Source organism: Pelodiscus sinensis, chromosome 11 (genome assembly GCF_052426305.1).
Source record: "Pelodiscus sinensis isolate ZL-2025 chromosome 11, ASM5242630v1, whole genome shotgun sequence".
NCBI lineage: Eukaryota > Metazoa > Chordata > Testudines > Trionychidae > Pelodiscus > Pelodiscus sinensis.
In genome coordinates this window covers 32080028-32103606 of record NC_143062.1, presented here as the reverse complement: position 1 = coordinate 32103606, position 23579 = coordinate 32080028, and the positions used below count along the sequence as shown (strand labels likewise).

At 42.2% G+C, this 23579-nt stretch overlaps 1 protein-coding gene across 1 annotated transcript in view; it reads right to left on the bottom strand.

Moving 5' to 3' along the window:
• The window catches only part of PLXND1 (plexin D1), a 145465-nt gene that overhangs the window by 23307 nt on the left and 98579 nt on the right, over window positions 1-23579 (bottom strand). Inside the window, exons 20-26 of the mRNA XM_075938737.2 lie at window positions 20410-20524; window positions 19289-19396; window positions 18257-18369; window positions 14863-14970; window positions 13465-13595; window positions 12296-12494; window positions 1719-1865 (exon numbers count right to left, since the gene is read on the bottom strand). Of these exons, the coding sequence (XP_075794852.2) occupies window positions 1719-1865; window positions 12296-12494; window positions 13465-13595; window positions 14863-14970; window positions 18257-18369; window positions 19289-19396; window positions 20410-20524 (921 nt within the window). The remainder of the gene's footprint in view (window positions 1-1718; window positions 1866-12295; window positions 12495-13464; window positions 13596-14862; window positions 14971-18256; window positions 18370-19288; window positions 19397-20409; window positions 20525-23579) is intronic.

The following is a 23579-nucleotide window of genomic DNA, read 5'->3' as shown; positions in this document are numbered from 1 at the left end:
TTCCAACCCCACTTCTCAGTCAATACTGCTTCAGGCTTCCCCCTCCCCCACCAGCTTGATTCCAAATGATCTTTGGCATCACCTTCCATTCTGCACCCACACTTTTACGGGTGTTGTTTTTGTGCCTCTGTTAGCAGCAGGCCAGCTTAAAATCACCATTAAGAATTACAAATGGAAATCTCACAGGAGCCTAATGGAGTTAGGTGGCTGGCTTCTTTTGGCTCCTTTGCAAGTCTCAGCCTAATGTGTCAATGGAAGCATGCATGCCAAGAGTGCACGGGGAAGAGAATGCTATACATGTACACAAAGGGAAAATGTTGTCAAAGGGAAAACGTTGTCCCTGGAATTTAATGACAGGTCATTGTTTTATTCAAGGCGGACTGTGCAGTCAGCTTTCAAATCAGCCTCCATTGTCATCTATTTGGGGGCTTAACAGAGAGTGTGAACTAATCCAGGGCCTACTCTGCTTCCAGCTGCCTATTTTGCTCTGGCTTATTTCTGTTGCTTGAAAGCAAAGGATCAGCAGCACTTCCCCACTTAAAGTCATGAAGTTACTTCCACTGCTGAGAAAGTTAATAGCTAGAGACCTGCTGCTAATCCTACTTAGTCTGTGCAGTGAATTACAGGTCAATTGGTAAAAGGAATCTGCAAAAGATGCAGATAAGGATATTGGGTCAAAACCTGGTGTACATCTGGAGTAGAATCACTTATTTTAGTGGAACTGCTCCAAGTTTCCTGCAGTAATATCAAAAGCAGAATTTGAACCAGGCTCTGGATAGGCCTGTCTATTGCATTCTGTCAGAGACTGATGGTAACAAAGTCCCTTTGAATTCACATTTTGTTTTAGTCTGATTCATTTAGGCATTGTACAAAATTATTTTTCAGCAGGACTCCTATATAGGCAGTCCCCGGGTTACGTACAAGATAGGGACTGTAGGTTTGTTCTTAAGTTGAATTTGTATGTAAGTCGGAACTGGTACATACTGTAGGGGAAACTCTAGCCAAACATTTCTCCAGCACTCAGTTTTATTCTCCCACACCTCACTTCTCTCAGTCCTTTATTCTCAAGCTGAGGTGTCTGCTGAGAAAAGCCGCTCCGCGTCTCCCTGGTCTGCTGGGGAGGGAGGGCGCTAGCTTCGCGTCTCCCTGGTCTGCTAGGGGGAAGCAGCTAGTACGGGGTTGCCTCACCCCGTTTGTAAGTAGGGATCTGATGTAACCCGGGGACTGCCTGTACTATCCTGTACAAAAGCCTTCACACCAGACTACCAACTTTACAGCTAGCAACTTCTCATTGGCACTGAAATCATTGATTTGCCAGAAAAGGTAAAGACAAGACACTCTTTGCCTTTAACACTTTGATTGCCAGAGAATAATATCTATCTATTTAGCATCAACCCTGATCTGGGCCAATCAGATAGACTGCAAAAGCCAGATTCATTATATTCCTTGTCTAAGTTGTTACATGTCTGCTTTTGAAACAATCGGGAAACATTGCACATGAAAAATGCCTGCATCCCTTTAAGTCTAACATACACTATTATCACAATTACACATGCAAACATGTAGAAAGAATTTGCAGAGGAGGCGAATCATTGACGTGACCAGTAATCTGATCAGTCTGCTCAAAGGAATGACTTGCAAGCTAGGTGCGCCATTATACACGTACTTTGCAAGTAGAGTTGCACATCTATCTTTTTTTAAACAGCCTCTCCACTTACCCTGGGCTTTGCCTCAATGTTCTCTCTCAGCAGCCATTCTTCATTGAGCGTATACCTGGCTTTTCCTGTGATGGCATCAATGGAGCCCTTGTTGATCTGCTGTTTGATAGCACAGAGCAACAGGAAGAAGGGTTCCCCGACTGTCTCCTGAGGAAAGAAAAGGAAAGAAGTGGGTAACCAGGAATTGATTAAAGTAAATCCTTTGAACTGCATGGTCCTTTAAGACAGGGTCTGCTCAGATGCACCAGATAACATAGTGATTTCAACCTTCAGGGTCCCCGACATGTCTGGAGTTCGAAGTGCCTGCCATTCAAGGGGCTGATCCATGCCAGGTGCTGAGAAATGCCTGGAAAGAACTCAGCGCCCTCAACTCCCACTGGATTCTTAGGCGCTGAAGGTGTTCAGCATTTCACAGTAACAGTGCTGGGCTACCGTACACAACACATCTGTTTAGGACAGGCGGTGAAGAAGGATATCACTAAAGTTACATGGGGGGAATTTTAGGTAGGTGGCTTAAATCAGGCTGACTAACTCCTCCAAGAAGTGCTGTAAGATCATGAATTACCACAAATGGGCCATGGCTGTAGGTCTCAGAACTAGAATGGAGTGTTATTTAAAACATATTATCAAAACAGATCGTGCATAATGTAGCACATTGAGCACAAATACAGACCTTGTGGGGAAAGGACTCACTTTCACTGTGCAGCCGTATAGTACCTACCCCAACGGAGCACTGACAATTATACCACTGTCTTTACAACAAATAGCAATACCTTCCTGCTAGTCACAACCCAGTTCATCTGAACATATTTACAGCAACATTTCAGATCCACTCACTCCAGCTACACAGTTGCACTAGAGTTTCAGAGGGGTAGCCATGTTAGTCTGTAATAGAAAAAACTTAAAAAACAACAACAAATAGTTCTGCAGCATCTTAGAGACTAACAAAATTTAGATGGTATCAAAAGCTTTCGTGGGCACAACCCACTTCTTCAGATGAATGGAGTTTAAGAATTGTTATCTATTTCTTTAACAATTTTTTTTGCTGGAGTACATCCCATTCACACTAATGTTCATGGGATAGTTCTTTCAAATGAAGCAAGTGAGAGTTATTGCACATCTATATTTTTCTGAGCATCACATATGTACGTGAATGCACACACACACACACACACACACACACACACACACACACACACATGCACAACCCTGCCATCTGAAACTCTATGCAAGACAACAGATAGCCTATTATTTTGACATTTCTGAACCATAAGATGCTAGAGTTTGTTCAATCTGCTTCTTAATTAAGTCTTGGTGAGTCTTCTATTCCAAATGCCTTATAATTGCTAAAGCAATTAGTTTAATGACAGTTTTGATTCTGCTACATTTAATGCAGCTGATGAGAAGACACTACAGTATGGGTGTAGGTGGGCACACACCATCTGTGCCATGGTTCCTATATTTAATTTTCCAGGGGCGACGTTTCTAATGAGGGTGGAAAGTTTACTTGGTGCTGTGGAAGTTTAACACCTTTCTGCAACATTCCTTCTGAATGGGGTAACATGTTAGTAGTCTCAAAGGCACACAGAGGAAGTGCGTGCTGTGCATGGGGAAGTGGCTGTGCATGGGGACAGTGCTTTAGGGTTTGGGAAAAGCAGTAGGGCTTGATCAGAGATGTGAAGATCAGAAGACATGGAGATGGCTTTGGTGAAAGGGGGGATTCATAGTCATCATGCAAGAGGATGATACTGATGTTGAACACGCAAATGTCACCTATTTGCATCACTATGTGATTTGGACTTGGGACCGCTATAAATTAGAAGCTCCTAAAGCTGGCCTTGCTAGGATAAACCAGGACTTTCTTGGTTTTACACAGAATGTGATCATGTATTTCTAGGGGATGGTCACAGGTACTAAATTCAGATCTGGGATTTGAGATCCATCCCATGAAAGGTTGGAAGGTGCTTGAATACTGGATTTGGATTCAGCCTATTACAGAAAGAAGAGCCACTCATGAAAGCTGAATCAGATGCTCTCCCTCCACAGTTTAGGACAGGTGGTTTGATCTGGTTCCAGGCTTGCCTTTATCCACACAGCAGGCATTTCTTGCTTCCAATTTTCAGACTCCTCCACAACCTCAGCCTGACTTAAATGACACCTTAGTCAGAAAGCTGCCTCCAAAGCCAGCCAGTCTATTGTGTGAAAGTTCTGCCGGTAGATTAGTTATTCACTACTTGGTTCAAACCTACTATAGTGCATTGTATGAAGCCGATCATGTGGCAAATTGCTATGTGCATGGACATGCCATAGAGGGTGACTGGCCCAATAAAGAATTTAAATGGGTATATTAGACTCTGCCATAGCATAAAGCATCATGGTCTACTATCCAAGAGTGATAAAAACAGGAAATAAAGTACACCGCTCTGCTTATTAGATTCTATTACCGTGTTTAGCTCAGCTTTAAAATCCAGAAACCATAGGCTGTTGTGGAAATCTGTAAAAATATTAATCAGACCAAAAATTTCAAAGATGGGAAAATGAGACTAGCAGGTAGGCACCCGTTAACCACTAGTCAGTAAACATCACCGGGCGATGCTTACCAAGTAATGGTTAACCGGTACCTGTGGAGCAGCCCCCGTGGGCAGGGGGCTGCTCCAGCACTACCAGGCCCCTGCATAGGGCTGCCGGCTCCCAGCTCACTTGGGCTGGGAGCTAACAGTCCTGTAAGGGGCTGGAAACAGCCGAGCTAGAGAAGCCCCCCAACTCCTCCCCCCACATGCCTCTGTTTATTCTGTTAACTGGTCAACTAATTAAATAGGATTTTACATCCCTAGTAGGCACTGTAGATAAAATGGATAACTGGGAATCCTGGACTGTTGTTGGGAAAACTGGTTTGAAAATGAGTCAATAACTGCTTTTGGACTTCCCCTCTGGGGAGAAGTTGAACTAGCAAAGAACAGTGCTCCTTCAGGAGAAGAAACAGATTATTTTTTCACCTCCCCCCCCCCCCCCAATTATGAATGTATTTTAATTAGACTTTTTACAAATTTTTGACAGCAGTGTTATGGGCTCTTAAAATTACTTGGGGCACCAAAACAACTTGACAGTAATAGAAAGCACAGTAAAGGTATTGGCATCATCTGAACTGTTCCATGCACAACGTGTGGGGCTTGGTTTTTATATGCCTGGATTTCAAAGATGCCTTGGAAAAAAATTAAGGTTCAGAGCACAGACGGGATTCACATGTTACTCCCGCATTAATGAGCTGATGTGTCATTAGAGATGTCCTTCTGGGAACATATTACACACATTTCCATAATACCAGAGCAGAACAATGGAAAACTTCTGCTTATTCCAAGTGCCCAGTACTAGGAAGTTCCCACCAAAGTTTCAAGATAAATTTGTGCTTGCCATACAAGGACAGAAAATACTGGATGTTGGAGATGGATTCAAGCCAAAACCCAGATCTAAAACCACCCCAGGCTGTTTTGTATTTCCACTTTTGGACTGACTCCCTGTGTCTAGGAGAGAACCAAAACCCAAATCCATCCTCACACGTTTTGGGGAAGTTTGGGTTGGGACCCATATCTGAACATTGTATTCCAGTTCCATCCCTAGCTAATTACTGTGCCATTAACTTTCATTTTCATATAATCTCCAAACTTCCTGGTCAGTTAGGACTAGACAGCAAAGTGCTGGAATAACACCCCGGAAAGGATCTTCTTTCAATATTTCCTGTATAATTATAAGTATGCAGTACTGACATGGATACTTTCACCTACAGCTGTGTTCTACAATCAGTTCAGATCATTTGGAAAAGCTTAGCATACACATCCAATCTTCCAGATACTTATCTTACCCTTATCCAAACCTCCAAAGATTTCACGATAATATGTCCTGAATCCACCAAAGCAAATTTTCCTCATCATATTGATAATTTCCCTCACTTCAGAGGTGCTGTATTAAATTTAGAGTTCTGGTGAATGACTATGGTCACTCTGAATTTTGTAAGGGTCTTTTCTCCAATTGCAGACAGCTCCTCAAATCCTTCTTTGCTGCAACTCAAATGGATGGACTGTTCAACAGAACATTAATATAAAACAAATGTTGAAATCATGTAATGTTAACATACAAGCAGTTGGAATTTTTCCGCTATACAGTTGTATGGGGCCTTTTATAGCAGCTGTTTCAAATAGACTTGTGATTAATGGGGATAATTCAGGAACTAAAAACAGACCCATCATCACATAAGTCTCATGGCCCAGTGCTACAAGGGGGCTGGTAGATTTCTTCACCAAAAATCGGCTGTGTGAAGGGAAATATATTTGTTTTACAGAAATTAGGTATACAATAGAGGTGTCTGTCTGTCACTGGTAATTTAAATCTCAGACTTTGGGCCAAATCAGCATTGGTGTAAATTCACCTGACTTCAGAAGAGCTGTATTCAGTTATGCCAGGATTTGCTCCTGAGACTCCTTTATTCCAACCCTGCATAGTCTATTTGTCTGGCTTGGGGTTGGCTTTTCTTTCCTTTGCCATCATCAGACCAAGATTGGTATGGGAGAATTCTCCTCTGCAGCTCCTGCCACCTAGAATGGACTCTCTAGATCTCTCCAATTCTTCCCACTTTTCACATCACTGCGGGAAACATGTTCAACTGTTTCCTAACTTCTGTCTCCCACTGTCTTCCCCTGCAAAGCATGGGGGGGGGGGGGGGGGAGGAGGGAAGGTGATTTGAAAGACACTGTAGAACAAGGCTGTGTTGTGCTGTAACCAAGCATGTTTATTTTTCAGAAAAAGGGAAACACTCTGTGGTGAAAAATAGAACAATAGCTTTTATTTTCCATAGCTTTGGGCACACCATATAGATCAAGCCACAGAACAAAGCCACAAGTGCCTTATCTTAGCCTGTCCTGAAGAAGTGAAAACCAAAAGGGTCAGGTGCTCACTCCTGTTGTGAGTGCAGGGGACTGGACTTGATGACCTCTCAAGGTCCATTCAAGTTCTAGGATTCTAAGATCTCTAAGATCTCTACTTCTCACCACAGAGCCTTTTATGTTAAAAAGCACAGTGAATACTTTTCAGCTTTCCATGGTAGAAGTCAGCTCTCTCAAGCAGATGCAAATCTGTCATTCACCTGGCAATGGATGCACTGAATTCACTAGTACCAAGGAATAAAACCCTTTAAACCAGTGATAGGCAACTTGAGGCACATGGGTTGCATTTGGCCCATTAGGGTTCTACGTGTGGCTCAGGAAACGTTTTGTTTACCATTGCCCATGCACAGGGTTGCCAGATCCCACTGTTTTCTGTCCACAAAGTTTTTTTTCCAACCGGTGTTACTAAAGCAAGGACACATGAAGTGAGGGGTATGCTGATTGCACACAACATTGACTGTGCAAGCCATACACTGCAAAGCGCTGCTACAGTTCACTTGGCACACTCCATAAATTCAATGCAGCACAATTAGCAAACCAACACTATCCCAGGAGATCATCTTGGTTATGACAATCTTTGCACTGAGATGAAGCAGGGCCACTCATGTGACCCATTCACTAGCCTAGATTACCCATTGCTGCTTTAAACAAACAATAGCTTCTTCTAGAGAACAGAACATCTGAACCACCAACATACACACACCTCAAACCAGCCTCAAAATTGCATGTAGCACACACCGAAAAAAACCCCTGTAGCACAGCACCACCTTGTCTTTCTTAATGTTCAATGTCCCTGTGATTGAGAGAAGGACCCAAAACAGATCTATTTTTTCTAAATATCCTGGGGCACAGATGCCTGTTTTTCATTGGCCAAGGGAGCTGTTATCTCTGAAGCTTCAAAAGAAACATTAATTAAGCAGCTCTTGTAACTCTTGCATTTGTGGGTACTTTGAAACCAAGCTGTCCAAAAGTGATAAGTTTTTCTGGACACTTGACTTGAGACACCTTCAAGGGATTTGATTTTCAGCAAGTGAGCGCAAGTTGGGCACTCAAAAATGGAGGCCCATAAAGCACGGGGCACTTTGAAAATCTACTTTGCCAAAATATTGATTGTTGTTATAGCTGTGACTAGACCAATCGCTACTAGATTCGGAACCTAAAACATGGCTTGCAGCATTCAACTTAGTGAGGCAGTGACTCTGTCGGATTTCACAGGTTCAAGCTACACCAGAACTTGGCCGAGACAACTAGATGTTGCAGATAGTTGTGCTGGTGCATCACTAGGTAGTGCTCTTCAGCATTGCTGCCTCAATGAGGGGCAAGGGGACTGTGCAGCTGAAGGATCACATTTTTAACGAGCTGTCATACTTAGATGCTAATCAACCAGACAAACAAAATTACAGCAGCTGTGATAGTTACTTAGCTAGTTGGCCTTGGCCTGTTTTTCAGATGTGCTGAGCAACCACAAACTCAGCTGATGCCAATAGAAGCTATCTCTCATATTTATACTGCTAAATAATACATGTAGAGACTGCACAGCATCAGTGGCTTGCTAGCCTTTCTTCCTCTCCATCTGCCCAATAGCCGTATTTCAGCTAAAGAATGGCCACGGTGGTACCATCCCATTTCAGGCAAAACAGCTCACTCTTTGCTCGTTCCTTGCTATCTCTGCAGATTTTCTCAAAACTACACTAGGCCTGGCCTATTCCCTAGAGTGCCATAAAATTACAGCATCATCACAATTCTCTTTCAGTATATGTTGCTATTGATAACATCTGTCTTTTATCTTTCTGTGTCTTGGGATAAAGCCAGGGTGAAGATGGAAGGAACAAATTATTTACAAGGCAGATTTGTGTTTTATATTAACATCTCTGAATCATAATCTGTGGCTCTCTCTCCTACTACAAAGAGCTGGATCTGTGGACCAAGCCCTATCTTCAAGACAAGCCTCCAATCTAATCTGATGAGCAGAAGGAGTAATCAGTAGTCTCAGTTCATACAGGTGTCAATTGGTAGCTGTCTCACCATTTGTACAGGGACACAAAGGAACTTGCAGGCCACTTAAGAACCGCAATCACTTTTAATTTCCTTTGAAAATCATAGTCCCATATGATAAAACTCAGCTTTTTTCCTGAGAGAACTGTCTTTGCACAATGTCCACTTCCAACAGAAGTTAGGCAGTTGTTCTGGGTTGTATCAGAAGCCGGCACATTTCCTTGGTCTCACATGTGGTCTTCACTATTCAAAAGGAGAGATCAGTAATTTTTTGCACATGGTTTAACTATGTGAACAAAACCCTAAATGTTTACACCTTACAATTCCTGGACTTCCATCACCAACCACAGGTATAATTCAAATTTCCTTAAATTTGTGATATATTTCACTTCCTGGGTACGTTTTTAAAACTCGTTTGGCATTTAAAACAAATTCATTCTGGTCTTTTTCTGCTCCTTTAGCACTCACTTTTTGCAAACATTCGTTCCATTTAGTTTTAATTTAGTCCCTGTAGACAGTGGGGCCAATAGATTTGCTGGGCCTGTGGGAAAGTGGGGAAGGGTATGGCTCCATGCCCCTGGAAGGGGCAGGGCCTCTGACTGAAAGGAGAAGGCTGAGACTACCCTCTCTTAGAAAGCCCTCAGCGCTGCACGCAGCACATAGTGCCTGCCCCAGGTAGCCCTCAACGCTGTCTAGAGTAAACTGTGTGGGGCTCCAGCAGCAATTTAAAAGGCCTGGGGCTCCAGACTCCACCATTGCTGCAGTAGCAGTGTCAGTGGCCAGAAACTCTGGGCATTGTTAAACTGGCAGGTCATTGGCGGGTCTGTCAGTAGACATACACATCAATAACTTGCTGGATTGGCTCAGAGCTTATTGATCCTATCAGTCAGCATTCAGAAACAATACCATCTGATTCACTTGACCAACTGTAACTAAGCATGAGCTTGAATCATTAATAACAAGCTATAGTGTAAAAGAAATATGGGAAAAGGGTCAATAAATAACATTGAACGGTGAATAAATCTGAGAAATGAACAATGTGTTCTCAGGTATTTTGTGAATGGAAAAAGTGGTGAAAATTCAGTAAATGAAGCTGCTGCAAATTATTTCCTACTGGCCAGTAGGTACAGTATATATTTAAATGCTTGATAAACAGAGATCAGCATGGACCTCCATCTCAAGAACCCCTGAAAACTGGTCCAGATACACAATTGGCATCAAAACTCGAAATATAGTTAGTTAGTTCGAACTAGGGAGGCTAATGTAGGCATTCGAAGTTGCAAATGAAGCCCGGGATTTAAATATCCCGGGCTTCATTTGCATCTTCCCGGGCGCCGCCATTTTTAAATTCCCCTTAGTCTGAACTCCATGCTCGCGGCTACACGCGGCACGGAGTAGGTAGTTCGAATTAGGATCTCTAATTCGAACTACCGTTACTCCTCGTGGAATGAGGTGTACCAGAAGTTTGAATTAGAGATCCTAATTCGAACTACCTACTCCGTGCTGCATGTTGCCGCGGGCACGGAGTTCCGACTAAAGGGGATTTAAAAATGGCGGTGCCCGAGAATATGCAAATGAAGCCCGGGATATTTAAATCCCAGGCTTCATTTGCAACTTCAAATGTCTACATTAGCCTCCCTAATTCGAACTAGGGGGCTACTGTAGACATACCCCTACTGACTTCAGTAGAATGACTTCTGATTTACATCTCAGTACATGAGGTCATCATCAACAATGTATTTTAAATATATTCAATTATATCAGAAATCCATCCAGGACATGTTTTCAAAAGCAAACTATGACATTGAAGGTACATTTTTTCATGGCTAAAGTTTGCATGTTCAAAATCCCTGACTTGTCCATGCAGGTAGCATTTGAACATGTAAATCCAGTGCTTAATTATTGACTCAATTTGCATGGACATATGCATTATGTATGCAAAAGGCTGTTTCTTCTGTAGCTGCAAAAATTGGACTGTTGAAAAATTAGCTTATCAATTTAGTAGTTTGGGTTGAAGCCCCCTGGAAATGAACAAGGAATGACAATGGGCTCAATTATCAATATTATGAAATCTGAATAACTTTGAACTGAAATCTACGAACCAAACACCCTGGAATTTTGGTGAAGTTCATCTCTGGAGCTGGAGCTAATCTGTTCGGCTTTGGTGCCTCTCTAGTTGGGAGTTACTAATGTTCCCATAGTCAAGCCAGCTCCCCCAACACTGGCTCCTGCTTCCCCCCTTGCTGCCTCTCTCTGATAGAGGCAGCAAGGGGCGGCGGCGAAGTGACTAGCTGACTAGTCGATTAGTCGCTTACATCCCTACTGTAGCCAGGGACCAGGAGTGCAGCCCTGCAGAAATGCACCAAGTCCCATGACTGCCAGGCTATGCTCCTGGACCCCATTGTGGGTCTGCACTTCTGGCCCCCAGATGTGGGGATCCTCAGCCACCCTGACTCTTCCACCCAAGTGTCCCCCATCCTGGCTCCTGCCCCTCCCTCCGAGCCTGAGCACTGCTAATGAGCTCCTGAAGTTCTGAGAGGGGGAGGGAGGAGTTGCTGAGTGCTGGGCCCAGCTTTTCCCCATGAATGCTGCTTCCTGGGAGCACACGTGGGGATGCCAGACCACATATATTTCTGGACAACGAAAGTCCAGACTATAGAGGTCCAACCTGTAGTACTGATGCCATGGTGAATACAGTAATTGTACTTACTATACAACTGGAGCAATTCTGGGGTCATTATAAAAAACGCTTATTTACTGTCCTAACACCACTCCCACTGAAGTCAATGGGCATTTTCCCATTTACTTCCATGTGATCAGAGTTAGGTAATTGCTTAGTTCTTCTGAAAATTCCACCACTGAAGCATCAGGAATTGGTAAGTGTTGAAGACAGAACAGGGACCATTAGTATGTTCTGATACTGAAATTATGTTCTTTTTAGAGTACAATGGGTAGATCTTTAACAACAGGAAGAGAGGAAAGCTGTTAGGGATGGAAATCCAAGTCTGCAGCCTCTCTTGCCAGCCTCCATTGACAGATTCAGAATGGTAAATATACTTTGGGTTTACGAATATCAACAAGCAACTTAACAATATTCCTTCTCATGTGTCACAGACTTCTCAGTAATCTATGTTATTGCATTCAAAACAGAGGGGCACTGAACCATCAAAGGGTGATTGCCAGGGCTGTGCAAACTGGCTTAAAGAAAATAAGAAGTGACTGGAAATTCTATAAAAAAAACTCATGCCATTTTGGCAATCTAGCTTTATTTTTTAATTATTCCCTCATGAGACTGCTCCATACCTTCCCAATATATGGTGAAAAACCTGTTTCACTGGTGTTTCTGGTCCTGAAAAACTAAGCATGAGTTTTAATAGGACAAAAGGTGGAAACTCAAGGTGAAATTTAATCTCATATTTCCAGAGACAGAGATAAAAGTGGAGAAACCGAGGAACTTTTGGCACAATGAACCTTGCGGTCTACTGAGATTCACTCATTGCTTGTGACTGAGTCATAGGAAGTTCTCTCAATGACTTGGTTTAACGAACTCGTAGACACTTTGATCACTATCCTGACAACATCTCCCATATTACACTCAGGTGGGCTATTCATAGTTAGAAAAGACTCCATAGTTATTTCTCTTACTCTGAGAAAGCTGTACATGCAGATGGACATCCAGTTGGTGAGCATCTTTTCCACCACAGACTCAGTTCTCCTCAGCATAAGCTTAGGGTTTTTGGAAGCCGAAGCATCTATGAGGTCCACCAATAGATCCTTCATGATACTGGTATAGTACTCCAGTTTTCCATGTAATGCAATAGTGAGCAATGAGGCCAAGTTACACCTGAAAGAAGAGTTATGAATGATCTTAGGGTTTATTATACAAGACAGTAGTCAACAGGCACCAAAAGAATCCAAGGCAATATATCAGATATTTTTCATGACGTCTCTCAAGTTACTTTGAAGTTTCAAACTCTTTCAATGCTATTGGTTCTCATGTTGGATCATGCCACTCTTTCACAGTAGAACCTTAGAGTTACAAACACCTCAGGAATGGAGGTTGTTTGTAACTCTGAAAGGTTAGTAACGCTGCACGAAATGTAATGGTTGTTCTTTCAAAGTTTACAACTGAATACTGATTTAATACAGCTCTGAAATTGTACTATGTAGAAGAAAAATGCCATTTTTCCTTTTTTTTTAGTAGTTTACGTTCTACACTGTACTGTAGTGTATTTGCTTTTTTTGGGAAGGGGCGGAAGGGAGAGGAGGAATCTCTGCCATTTCCTGATTGTGTACTTCTGGTTCCAAATGAGGTGTGTGATTGACCGGTCAGTTTGTAATTCTGGTGTTCACTGCTCTGAGATTCTACTGCACATTCTTCAGACTCTGACGTTCAGCTGATAAGCCCATGTGGCTCAGCCTTCAAATAAACCAAAGGAACTCTCCAGAGACCAGATGGTTTGGAGTTTGACAACATGCTATAGAACCTTTAATCTCTCAGGTCATCAAGCCTAAGTCAGTAGCAGGAAAAATCTGTGCACAGTGGTCTATGTGAAAGGTGTTTGTAGATCACTGTTAAGTTACCGGTAGGACAAGATGTCCATATCACAAAACTGACACTAACTGGCACCCTTTCTGATAGTTGCAGAAGATAAGCCAGCGACACTCAGGAGCCTGACCTTCCCTCTGAGCCTGGAAGTGGTCCTTCTGGGTTAGGGTTAAGCAAGTGCTGCTGTAGCACTCCAACTCTGGGGGTACAGAGAGGACTTCAATCTCCAGGACTTAAATGCAACCTTGCCCCAGCAGGTTCTTACCTGTCTCTAACAGCAAAGTCCTTCTGCTGCTCAAGAGCATGGACAAATACGACAAGGAAGTGTTTGTTGTTGAGAAGGGTGGAGAATAAAGCAATTCCTTCTTCCATGTTGGGCCTGCAATTTTCAGGAATCTAAACAAAAAGTGGGGACTTGGATCAGAAAACCACAGTCCATTGCTTTACCAACCTTATTCTTATCTGACACACTCTGATGTGCCTACCAATTGTAAAATCTCTGGGCTGCGTTTCCCTCTCCTTGGGCCTCATCTGATGTATGTTTCTTAGCCCTGGTCTACACTAGGGAGTTATTTCAAAATAACCCCCCTTATTTTGAAATAATAAGCAGAGCGTCCACACTACCACGCCTGTTATTTTGAAACAAAAGGCTGGTTATTTTGAAATCTGCACTCCTGCTTTCCTTGGGGAATAATGCTGATTTCTAAATAGTTATTTCTAAATAGCTTTAGTGTGGATGCTCCACTGCTGCTATTATGAATTAACTGTGCCCCAGAGTAATTTGAAGTAATTACTCTCCAGTGCTTCCCAGGGCACTAAGTAGAGGTAGCGCGTCCACAATAACAGAGCCTTCCTCGGATTAATTTTGAGGCTCCCCTGCAGTGGGGACATGCTGTTTCGATTTTGTTATTTCAGGAGTTATTTTTTCAAATGTCGTTGTTTTGAAATAACTTCCTAGTGTAGACGTAACTTTATACAGATAAGGACTGATTATGGAAGAATGTGCAACGACTACTCTTCTATCTGGGACTGTGGGAATTGCTCTCAAACCCATTTACAAAGAGATTGTGGATTGAAATGGGGAAAATGTGGCAAACCTTCAGCTAGGAAAGCCTATGGATGATCTTGTTAGCTGTGATTCTTTAGCCATGGAGCACAAGTTCAGCAGCTCTTGTTTCCTATCATCAGCAAAGGCTGATCAGCTGACACACATCTTGTTTTTCTGGCTGTCTGGTGTATGCAAACATCTTTGTCAGCATCACAAAAAAGGTCATATAAAAAAAGAAAAGAAAATTCTGAAAAATTTGAAATATTTTGGTTTCACATTTTCAAAATAAAACATTTTGAATTTTTATTCAAAATGACTGTTTAAATATTTGCTTTAACTTTATGTTTTAAAAAATATCAAAAGTAAAAATTAGCTCAAAATTGAAACAAAATGTTTTATTTTGAATTGAGCCTAACTTTTTGTTTGATCCAAGAAGAATTTGTTTCTTGACTTTTCTATTAGCTGAAAATTTCAAAAAAAATTGTCTTCAGTTTGACCTGAAACTCTGCACCCCCCCAAAACACACACTTTTTTTTGGAATCGCTAGTGCCTTCACTCACTAAGATTATTGTTAGTGATAATTTAACAGCATTTGTTTATTGCTGGGCTACTCACTTTCCATTCTCCTGACAGTAAGGGATGAGTTTCTTGGACCTGACACCCTACTGGAGTGTTGAGCTGCTGGGATGGCAGAACATAACGCTCCTCATACAGCGAGGAACACTGTAAAACAGAGAAAGGGGTAAGCAAGATCAGATTCTTCACCACACTCCGGGTATGTCTACATTAGCTCGTTAGTTCGAGCTAGGTATGATAATTAGGGAAACCGGAGTTGCAAATGAAGCCCGGGATTTAAATATCCCGGGCTTCATTTGCATGTTCCCGGGCACCGCCATTTTTAAATCCCCCTTAGTCTGAACTCCGTGCCCGCGGCTACATGCGGCATGGAGTAGGTAGTTCGAATTAGGATCGAATTAGGGATATTTAAATCCCGGGCTTCATTTGCAACTCCAGTTGCCCTAATTACCCTACATAGCTCGAACTAACGAGCTAGTGTAGACATACCCTCCGAGAGGGCAACATTGTTTGAACAATAATGGCAACAGGATGTGGGACCATCCATCAGGAAGGAACACTTAGTATGTTTTATTAAAGCCTTTAAACACTTGGCAGGAGCTTTGTGAATGAACAGACACCACAAAAGTCAGGGGTAGGCAGATGTCTTAGCAGAACAAGTTTGTTACAATAGGGAGATTATGAACAGACTAATATCATATCTAAAGAATCTTTGAAGATAAAGAATTACAGGGGAATACGTCATGTTAAAGGATGATGGGGTGTTTTATCATAGAATACTAGGATTGGAAGGGACCTTGAGAGGTCATCGAGTCCAGTCCCCTGCCCTCATGGCAGGACCCAGTACTGTCTAGGACATCCCTGATAGACATTTATCTAACCTACTCTTAAATATCTCCAGAGATGGAGATTCCAGAACCTCCCTAGGCAATTTATTCCAGTGTTTAACCACCCTGACAGTTAGGAACTTTTTCCTAATGTTCAACCTAAACCTCCTTTGCTGCAGTTTGAGCCCACTGCTTCTTGTTCTATCCTAAGAGGTCAGGAAGAACAATTTTTCTCCCTCCTCCTTGTGACATCTTTTTAGATACCTGAAAACTGCTATCATGTTCCCTTTCAATCTTCTCTTTTCCAAACTAAACAAGCCCAATTCTTTCAGTCTTCCTTCATAGGTCATGTTCTCTAGACCTTTCATCATTCTTGTTGCTTTTCTCTGAACCTTCTCCACTTTCTCCACATCCTTCTTGAAATGTGGTGCCCAGAACTGGACACAATACTCCAACTGAGGCCTAACCAGCACAGAGTAGAGCGGAAGAATGACTTCTCGTGTCTTGCTCACAACACACCTGTCAATGCATCCTAAAATCCTGTTTGCTTTTTTTGTAACAGCATCACACTGTTGACTCATATTTAGCTTGTGGTCCACTATAACCCCTAGATCCCTTTCTGCCGTACTCCTTCCTAGACAGTCACTTCCTATTTTGTATGTGTGAAACTGATTGTTCCTTCCTAAGTGGAGCACTTTGCATTTGTCCTTATTAAACTTCATCCTGTTTACCTCAGACCATTTCTCCAATTTGTTCAGATCATTTTGAATGATGACCCTATCCTCCAGAGCAGTCGCAACCCCTCCCAGCTTGGTATCTTCTGCAAACTTAATAAGCACACTCCCTATGCCGATATTTAAATAATTGAAGATATTGAACAGAACCAGTCCCAAAATAGACCCCTGCAGAACTCCACTTGTTAAACCTTTCCAGCAGGATTGTGAACTGTTAATAACTTACTCTCTGGGGACGGTTATCCAGCCAGTTATGTACCCACCTTATAGTAGCCCCATTTAAGTTGTTTTTGCCTGGTTTATTGATAAGAATATCATGTGAGACCGTATCAACTGCCTTACTAAAGTCTAGGTATACCACATCCAGCGCTTCTCCCTTATCCACAAGACTCGTTATCCTATCAAAGAAAGCTATCAGATTGGTTTGACATGATTTGTTCTTTACAAATCCATGCTGGCTGTTACCTATCACCTTATTATCTTCCAAGTGTTTGCAGATGTTTTCCTTAATTACTTGTTCCATTATCTTTCCTGGCACAGAAGTTAAACTGACTTGTCTGTAGTTTCTTGGGTTGTTCTATTTCCCTTTTTATAGATGTGCACTATATTTGCCCTTTTCCGGTCTTCTGGAATCTCTCCTGTCTTCTATCATTTTCCAAAGATGATAGCTAAAGGCACAGATACCTCCTCTATCAGCTCCTTGAGTATTCTAGGATGGATGGTGACTTGCAGACATCTAAGTTTTCTAAGTGATTTTTAACTTGTTCTTTTTTTATTTTATCTTCTAAACCTATCCCCTTCCCACTAGCATTCACTATGTCAGGCATTCCTTCATCAGACTTCTCAGTGAAGATTGAAACAAAGAAGTCATTCAGTATCTCTGCCATTTCCAAGTTTCCTGTTACTGTTTCTCCCTCCTCACTGAGCAATGGGCCTACCCTGTCCTTGGTTTTCCTCTTGCTTCTAATATATGCATAGAATGTCTTCTTGTTTCCCTTTTAACATATATAACTCTTGAAGCAAAATGGAAGTATACTGAAATAGCTTACAGTCATACAGTAGCCTATATCCTACAGAGTAGTGTCCAGATGCGCAAAGGGTTGGACATCTTAGAAACATGAATAGTAACTGGCTACAAAACCCTTTGCAAACTAAAATCACCATTTCACTCTCTGCCATTGAAATGTAATTGCCTCCAAAGTGAAATATGACAGCTACTTAATAGTGTCAGGATTGCATCATGTTTGGTGTGAAACTGGACAGCGGGATTTAGATAGGCAGACTGGATTTAGGCCAAGACTCTGGGGATATTGTTTCTGCACCTGTGAAAAAGTGTCAAAGGAATTTTAAGTTCAGTGAGCACTATTTGCTTGTGGTCAGAGGGGCATCCCAATGAAACAAGATGTTCACATCCTCTGGAGGACGTTCCCCAGTGGAATTATAGTGGAACAGCACTTCTCTTCCCCTGGGAGGGAAACCACACCAGGGCCCTGTTAGTCCCACCCAGCACAGTGGAGTGAAATTGGAACCAGTAGAGAGGTGTTTCAAGCTGCACAACTAAGGGGGACTTGGATTTTTGCTTTTTCACTGAGAGATGGCATCTGCAGCAGCATGGCAGCACCCAGTTGTGCCATGCTGGGACACTGGTTCAGAACTGACTCAGAGGGGAGGGTCTCATCAGAGCTAAGCTGCCGTGCAAGGACGGACAAGAGCTAAACTGGTTTCATGGCCAGAGGTGTCATGGCCATGGGTTTGATGATAATTAAGGCTGAAATAAATGATAGCAGCTGAATCACTGGGATTACAGAGCCATGATTTAGTTGAGAAGGAATTTGAGTGATCAGGTGTGTATGAAATGTAGGATTGTCTTACTTTGGGGAAGAATGTCCGTGTCACAAAGTGCTTGTACTCCAGGAACGGGATCCCCTGGCTGCGGTTTAACTCCTTGGTCAGGTCTGTCATGTCAGTCTGAAGCTCAGCAAAACCTGATCCAAAGAGACCCACACACTGAAAGGAATGAAATAATCTAACAGCCAATGCAGCTGAGTGACAAGCCTGGTATTTGCATACAATTTTCTCATCATCTCTGCTTCCTCATACCCTTTTCCCTGGGAGGCAATGGATTGTATACGGGGCTTAACTGTCAGCATTATGCACCAAACCTTGCAGTTTTTACTCAGGCGAGACTCCCACTGCCTCCAAGACGTAGGCCCTGCAGGGCTTAGTCTATGGCACAAGTGTCCCAATGGATTCTATGGAGAGCCACAGACTGAAAAGAGAATAAATGCAGGCACCTGAAGCTCTTGTCCACAGCTTTTCTAAGCAGTACTATGTGGCATTTCTGTAACTCGCTGCACTGAAGGCTCAGAAAGCATTTTATAAACATTAATGTGATCTCATAAGTACCATCATCCCAATTTTATAGTTGGAGAAACAGATGGTGCTGAGAATATGTGATTTGCCCAAGGCCACACAGGAACACAGTGGCAGAGCCAAGAACTCTATCTAGATCTTCTGACTCAAAGGTCTGTACTTCAACTACTAAGCTATGCTCCTCCCACTGAGATGTACACCTTGCCCACAAGTCCAACACAGCTTGGAGGACTGAAAGAAAGCTACAGAAATTCAGGTTGCATTTCTTATGCTTTTAAGGCTATTCTAAAGCACTAAGGGAGGCTGTTTCCGTCAGATCACTCCGTGGGCTGGGGGCATCCCTACCTTTGTGCATGTGAGTATAAGGTATGGGGAGCTCCTTTCCTTGCACTCTCCTTGCTAGGTTCTTGCAAGCCTGATTTCAGTTGTGTGTCAAAAAAGGAATAAATTTGCAAATGCCAGGAATGGAGCTCCTTTGCTTCCTCATACTCCCTTCCCCCATAACGTCCCTCGTTAGTGGCTGCTACAGACCTTTGCGGATTTCCTCTCGGATCTGGGATTCCATCTCTTCCATTTGGAGCAAGGTTTTCTGCCAGTAGCGCTCTGCCCTGCGGCTCTTAGTGCAGAACACAAACAGGGCTGGGGAAGAAAAAGGGAAAAAGAAGCTTAGAAGGTTAGGCCCATAAGGGAAGAAGCATATTGTAGGAATGGAAACTGGGAGTAGAGAGGAGTTTAGGTCAGCAGAACACACACTGTGAAAATAATCTACACAGAGAAAAAACAATATTCATTTTTGGTTTATCAACAATGAAACAGATACACATCTGATCACACAGCTGCTGATTCTATAAATAAATTAAACCTGCTGGAATGAAATGATCACTCAACAACTATCATATTAAATTTAGGCCTGCATTATATACATTACCAGACTTACTATATGTTAATAAATTCCACCTGGTTAATGAAAATATGTGTGAAGAGATTTACCACTGGTTTTGTAATGTGTGTATCCATCAGGGCTCCTATGCCTCCAGAAATTTGTTTCTAATGACCAGTGGATTATTTAATAAATAAAGCATATAATCGCTTATATTGAAAATATATGAAATTCTTATTGGAAACTCTTCATTTTCAGTGACATTTTTTTCTGTACAGTCATTCAGGGCATGTGAGATAAAGATGAACTAGCCAGATCTGTTTTAAACAACTCCCAACAAGAATGATGTCTAGGCTAGCAGACAGTTGTCAGCTCTACATATGTGGCAATGAGCCCAATACTACATCCTTTATTAAGGTGAGCAGGGTTGCCAGTTCTACCTATATTCATTTGTGCTTCCCTTTATTATATTTTATTTAACTCTGTGAAGCTTTTGGGTGACAGGGAAAGGAGCTCTAAAACTAGAGAATGGCTCACACTTCAAAATTGAGTAGGCTCACTCCTGACCCATTATAAAAAGAAGGGCTATTTCCTGAATGTGGATCTTGGTTCAGACCCAAAGCTCACAGGTTTTTGGATGTGGATCTTTGAGTCAGACCCATCTCCATAAGAAATAAAGTTGGGCATATAAATCATCCAAAGTTCCGTGTACGGAGGCAGTGCCACAGAGCTGAAGGGACCAATGCAGCCCAGGGATCTTCCATTCCCTTACCTACGACAGACAGCAGCAGCAGGATACTGCAGATGACTATAGAGACTATAATCGCTGTCTCACCACCCCCGAGGTGCAGCATAGCAATCGTCTGGTTGAATTTTCCAACCTGAATCTAGAGAAGAGTAGGGAAGAAAAAAAGTCACCCAGTAAGTTAACAAGCAACTAGGAGATCAGCAGGAACTTGCAACTGGGGAAATGCTTTGCAAGGGAAAAATATCATAAGAACGGAACTGGCAATTTGCTGCCTCAGCCATCTTTAATCTTCACGTGCCATTCCAACGTGACGGCCAATCAATGCTGTACACGGCTGGGCCTGCAGATGATCTCTGTGTGGAAAGGGCCTGACCTGATGCTCCCCCACGTATATCAATGTAGCACAGGAGTAACTCCAGAGATGTTGCTGGAGTTACACTCATGTAAACAGGCATGATGTACTCAGGTCCCCTGCCTTTGTTTGGTCGCTCGCAATGACACACAAAAGTTACTCTGTTGGTTACCGGGCAATATCAGGCGTAAAGGTCATGTGGATTCCAGACATGGCAGCCATAATCCAGTGTAGTCAGGGAGAAGCTCCATTAGGTTTTATACAAATTTGATAGGGTCTATCCAGCAGGATTCCATGGGGATAAGCCACACAAACCAGTTCACTTTTTTTAGTGATATCTACCCAAGAGACCAGCCTTTTCAGAAAGACTTCTGCTCATCAGGCTAGTGCCCAACATCCTCATCTGCATTAGTTAATGTTTATATTGTGGCAGTGCCCACTGGCCCAAATGAGGGTCCATGCTGCATTGTGCTAAGTGTAGAATAAAAGTTAGTCCTTCTGCCCTGAAGAACTTCCAATCAAATGGAGTACAATTGTTAACACAGTTCCACAGTATGTTCCACCCAGACCTGCTGTAAATACAGAACTGCTGCCCATTAGCAAGAGAAGGGTAAGGAGAATTGAAAGACACTGAGTCAAAAATAAAATCAGAAACGAAAATAACTAATCATAGTACTAACAGGGGGCTGACTGTCTTGTGGCAGAGGAACAAGACAAGAAGTCAGGAGACATCGGCTCTACTGCTGACTCATTTGTCACAATTCCCATGACACCATGGACAAGATACTTAACCTCCGTGCCTCAGTTTCCCCACTTGTATAATTGGGAGGCCAAACATTTTGACCTCACAGTGGGATCATGGGGTTTGATTCATTAATGTTTATGAGATAAAAGGGCAAACCAGCATCTACACAAGGAAGGAAATTCGGGATAACACCATGGTTTCACTTCTGGAAATTAAGTTTCGCTTCTCCAAAAGAGTGAAAAGAAACTTGAGCAAAAACCAGAGTAAGCTTGAGGAGAGCTGGGTGCAATGATCTTAAGAAGATGCACTGAGCAAACTCCTATGGAGAAATGGTCTGAAATAAATGAAGAAATTCAATAAGGACAAATACAAAGTACTCCACTTTGGAAGAAATAATCAATTGCACACATACAAAATGGGAAATTACTGCTTATGAAGGCATGCTGCAGAAATGAATTGAGCGATCACAGTAGATCACAAACTAAATATGAGTGAACAGCATAACACTGTTGCAAAACATACACCCCCAAGCATAATTCTGGGATCTATTGCTGGAGTATTATAAAGACATAAGAATCAGAGGGGTAGCATCTGACAAAGTGGGATTTTGCCCACAAAAGATTATGCCTATATAAATTTGTTAGTCTTTAAGGTGCTACAGGACTCCTTGTTGTTTTTAAAGACATAAGACGTAATTCTTCCCCTCTACTCAAACTGATAAGGTCTCAAATGGAATATTGTGTCCAGTTCTGGGTGCCACACTTCCTGAAAGGTGTGGACAAACCTTGAGAAAATTGAGTGGAGGGGAACAAAAATGATTAAAAATCTAGAAAACATGACCTCTGAGGAAAAACTGAAAAAATTGGGTTTGTTTAGTCTGGTGAAGAGAAGACTGAGGATGGACATGATAATGGGTTTCAAGTACATAAAAGATTGTTACAAAGAAGGAGGGTGAACTATTATTCTCATTAATCTCTGAGGCTAGGACAAAAAGCAACGGGATTAAATTGCAACAAGGGAGGTTTAGGTTGGATATTACAAAAAACTTACTAACCTAGGGTATGTCTACACTTGCAACCTATTTTGGAATAGGGCTGCAAATGTAGGCATTCGGAATTGTAAATCAAGCCTGGGATTTAAATATACCGCACTTGATTTGCATCTTCCCGGCCAGACACCATTTTTTTTTAATTTACAAGCCCGGAATAACTGCCCGTGTCTACACACAGCAGTGAAACGGGCGTTCGAAATAAAGCCCTAATTCGAACTACCTGTTAAGCCTCATTTCAGAAGGAACAACAGGTAGTTAGAAATAGAGCTTTATTTCAAACGCCCGTTTCACTGCTGCGTGTAGACGCGGGCAGTTATTCTGGGCTTGTAAATTTCAAAAAAAAAAAAAAAAAAAAAAGGCGCCCGGCTGGGAAGATGCAAATCAAGCGTGGGATATTTAAATCCCGGGCTTGATTTGCAATTCTGAATGCCTACATTTGCAGCTCTGTTCCAAAATAGGCTGCAAGTGTAGACGTACCCCTAGAGAAGTTGTGGAATCTCCACCACTGGAAGTTTTAAAAAAAAGGTTAGACAAACATCTGTCAGGGATGGTAAAGTTATGATTTAGTCCTGTCTTAAGTGCATTTAATCCTGTTTTCTATACACCTATTGAATCCAATGTGCCATCAGGTAGTTTTTCAAATGAGATTTATTTCAGTTACAAATGATGACAAAAATAAGTTGTTTTCGATGGCAGGAATTTTACTAGAACCTCGGTGCTGTAAAAATGTTCTTGAGTAACAGGATAGCCCTGTTGTAACTAGCAAAGAAGGGACTCTTCAGCTGGCTTTATTCCTTATATTAGAAAAAATGTATACAGAAGGCGGGAATTCCTTGAATGAGTGTGAACATGCGCATGCACACATCCATCTCTTTACAGGCTTTATGAATATACTGAAGGCGTTAATCAGACAGCCACTGTGGAAATACATATTGTGGTGAGGTTTCCATGCCTTTTGTCTGAAAAAATTCTAACAAGGAAAGATAAATCTGTATTTTACATTCTATTTTTGTATTCTAGCCAACATGCCCCAAACTTGCATTATT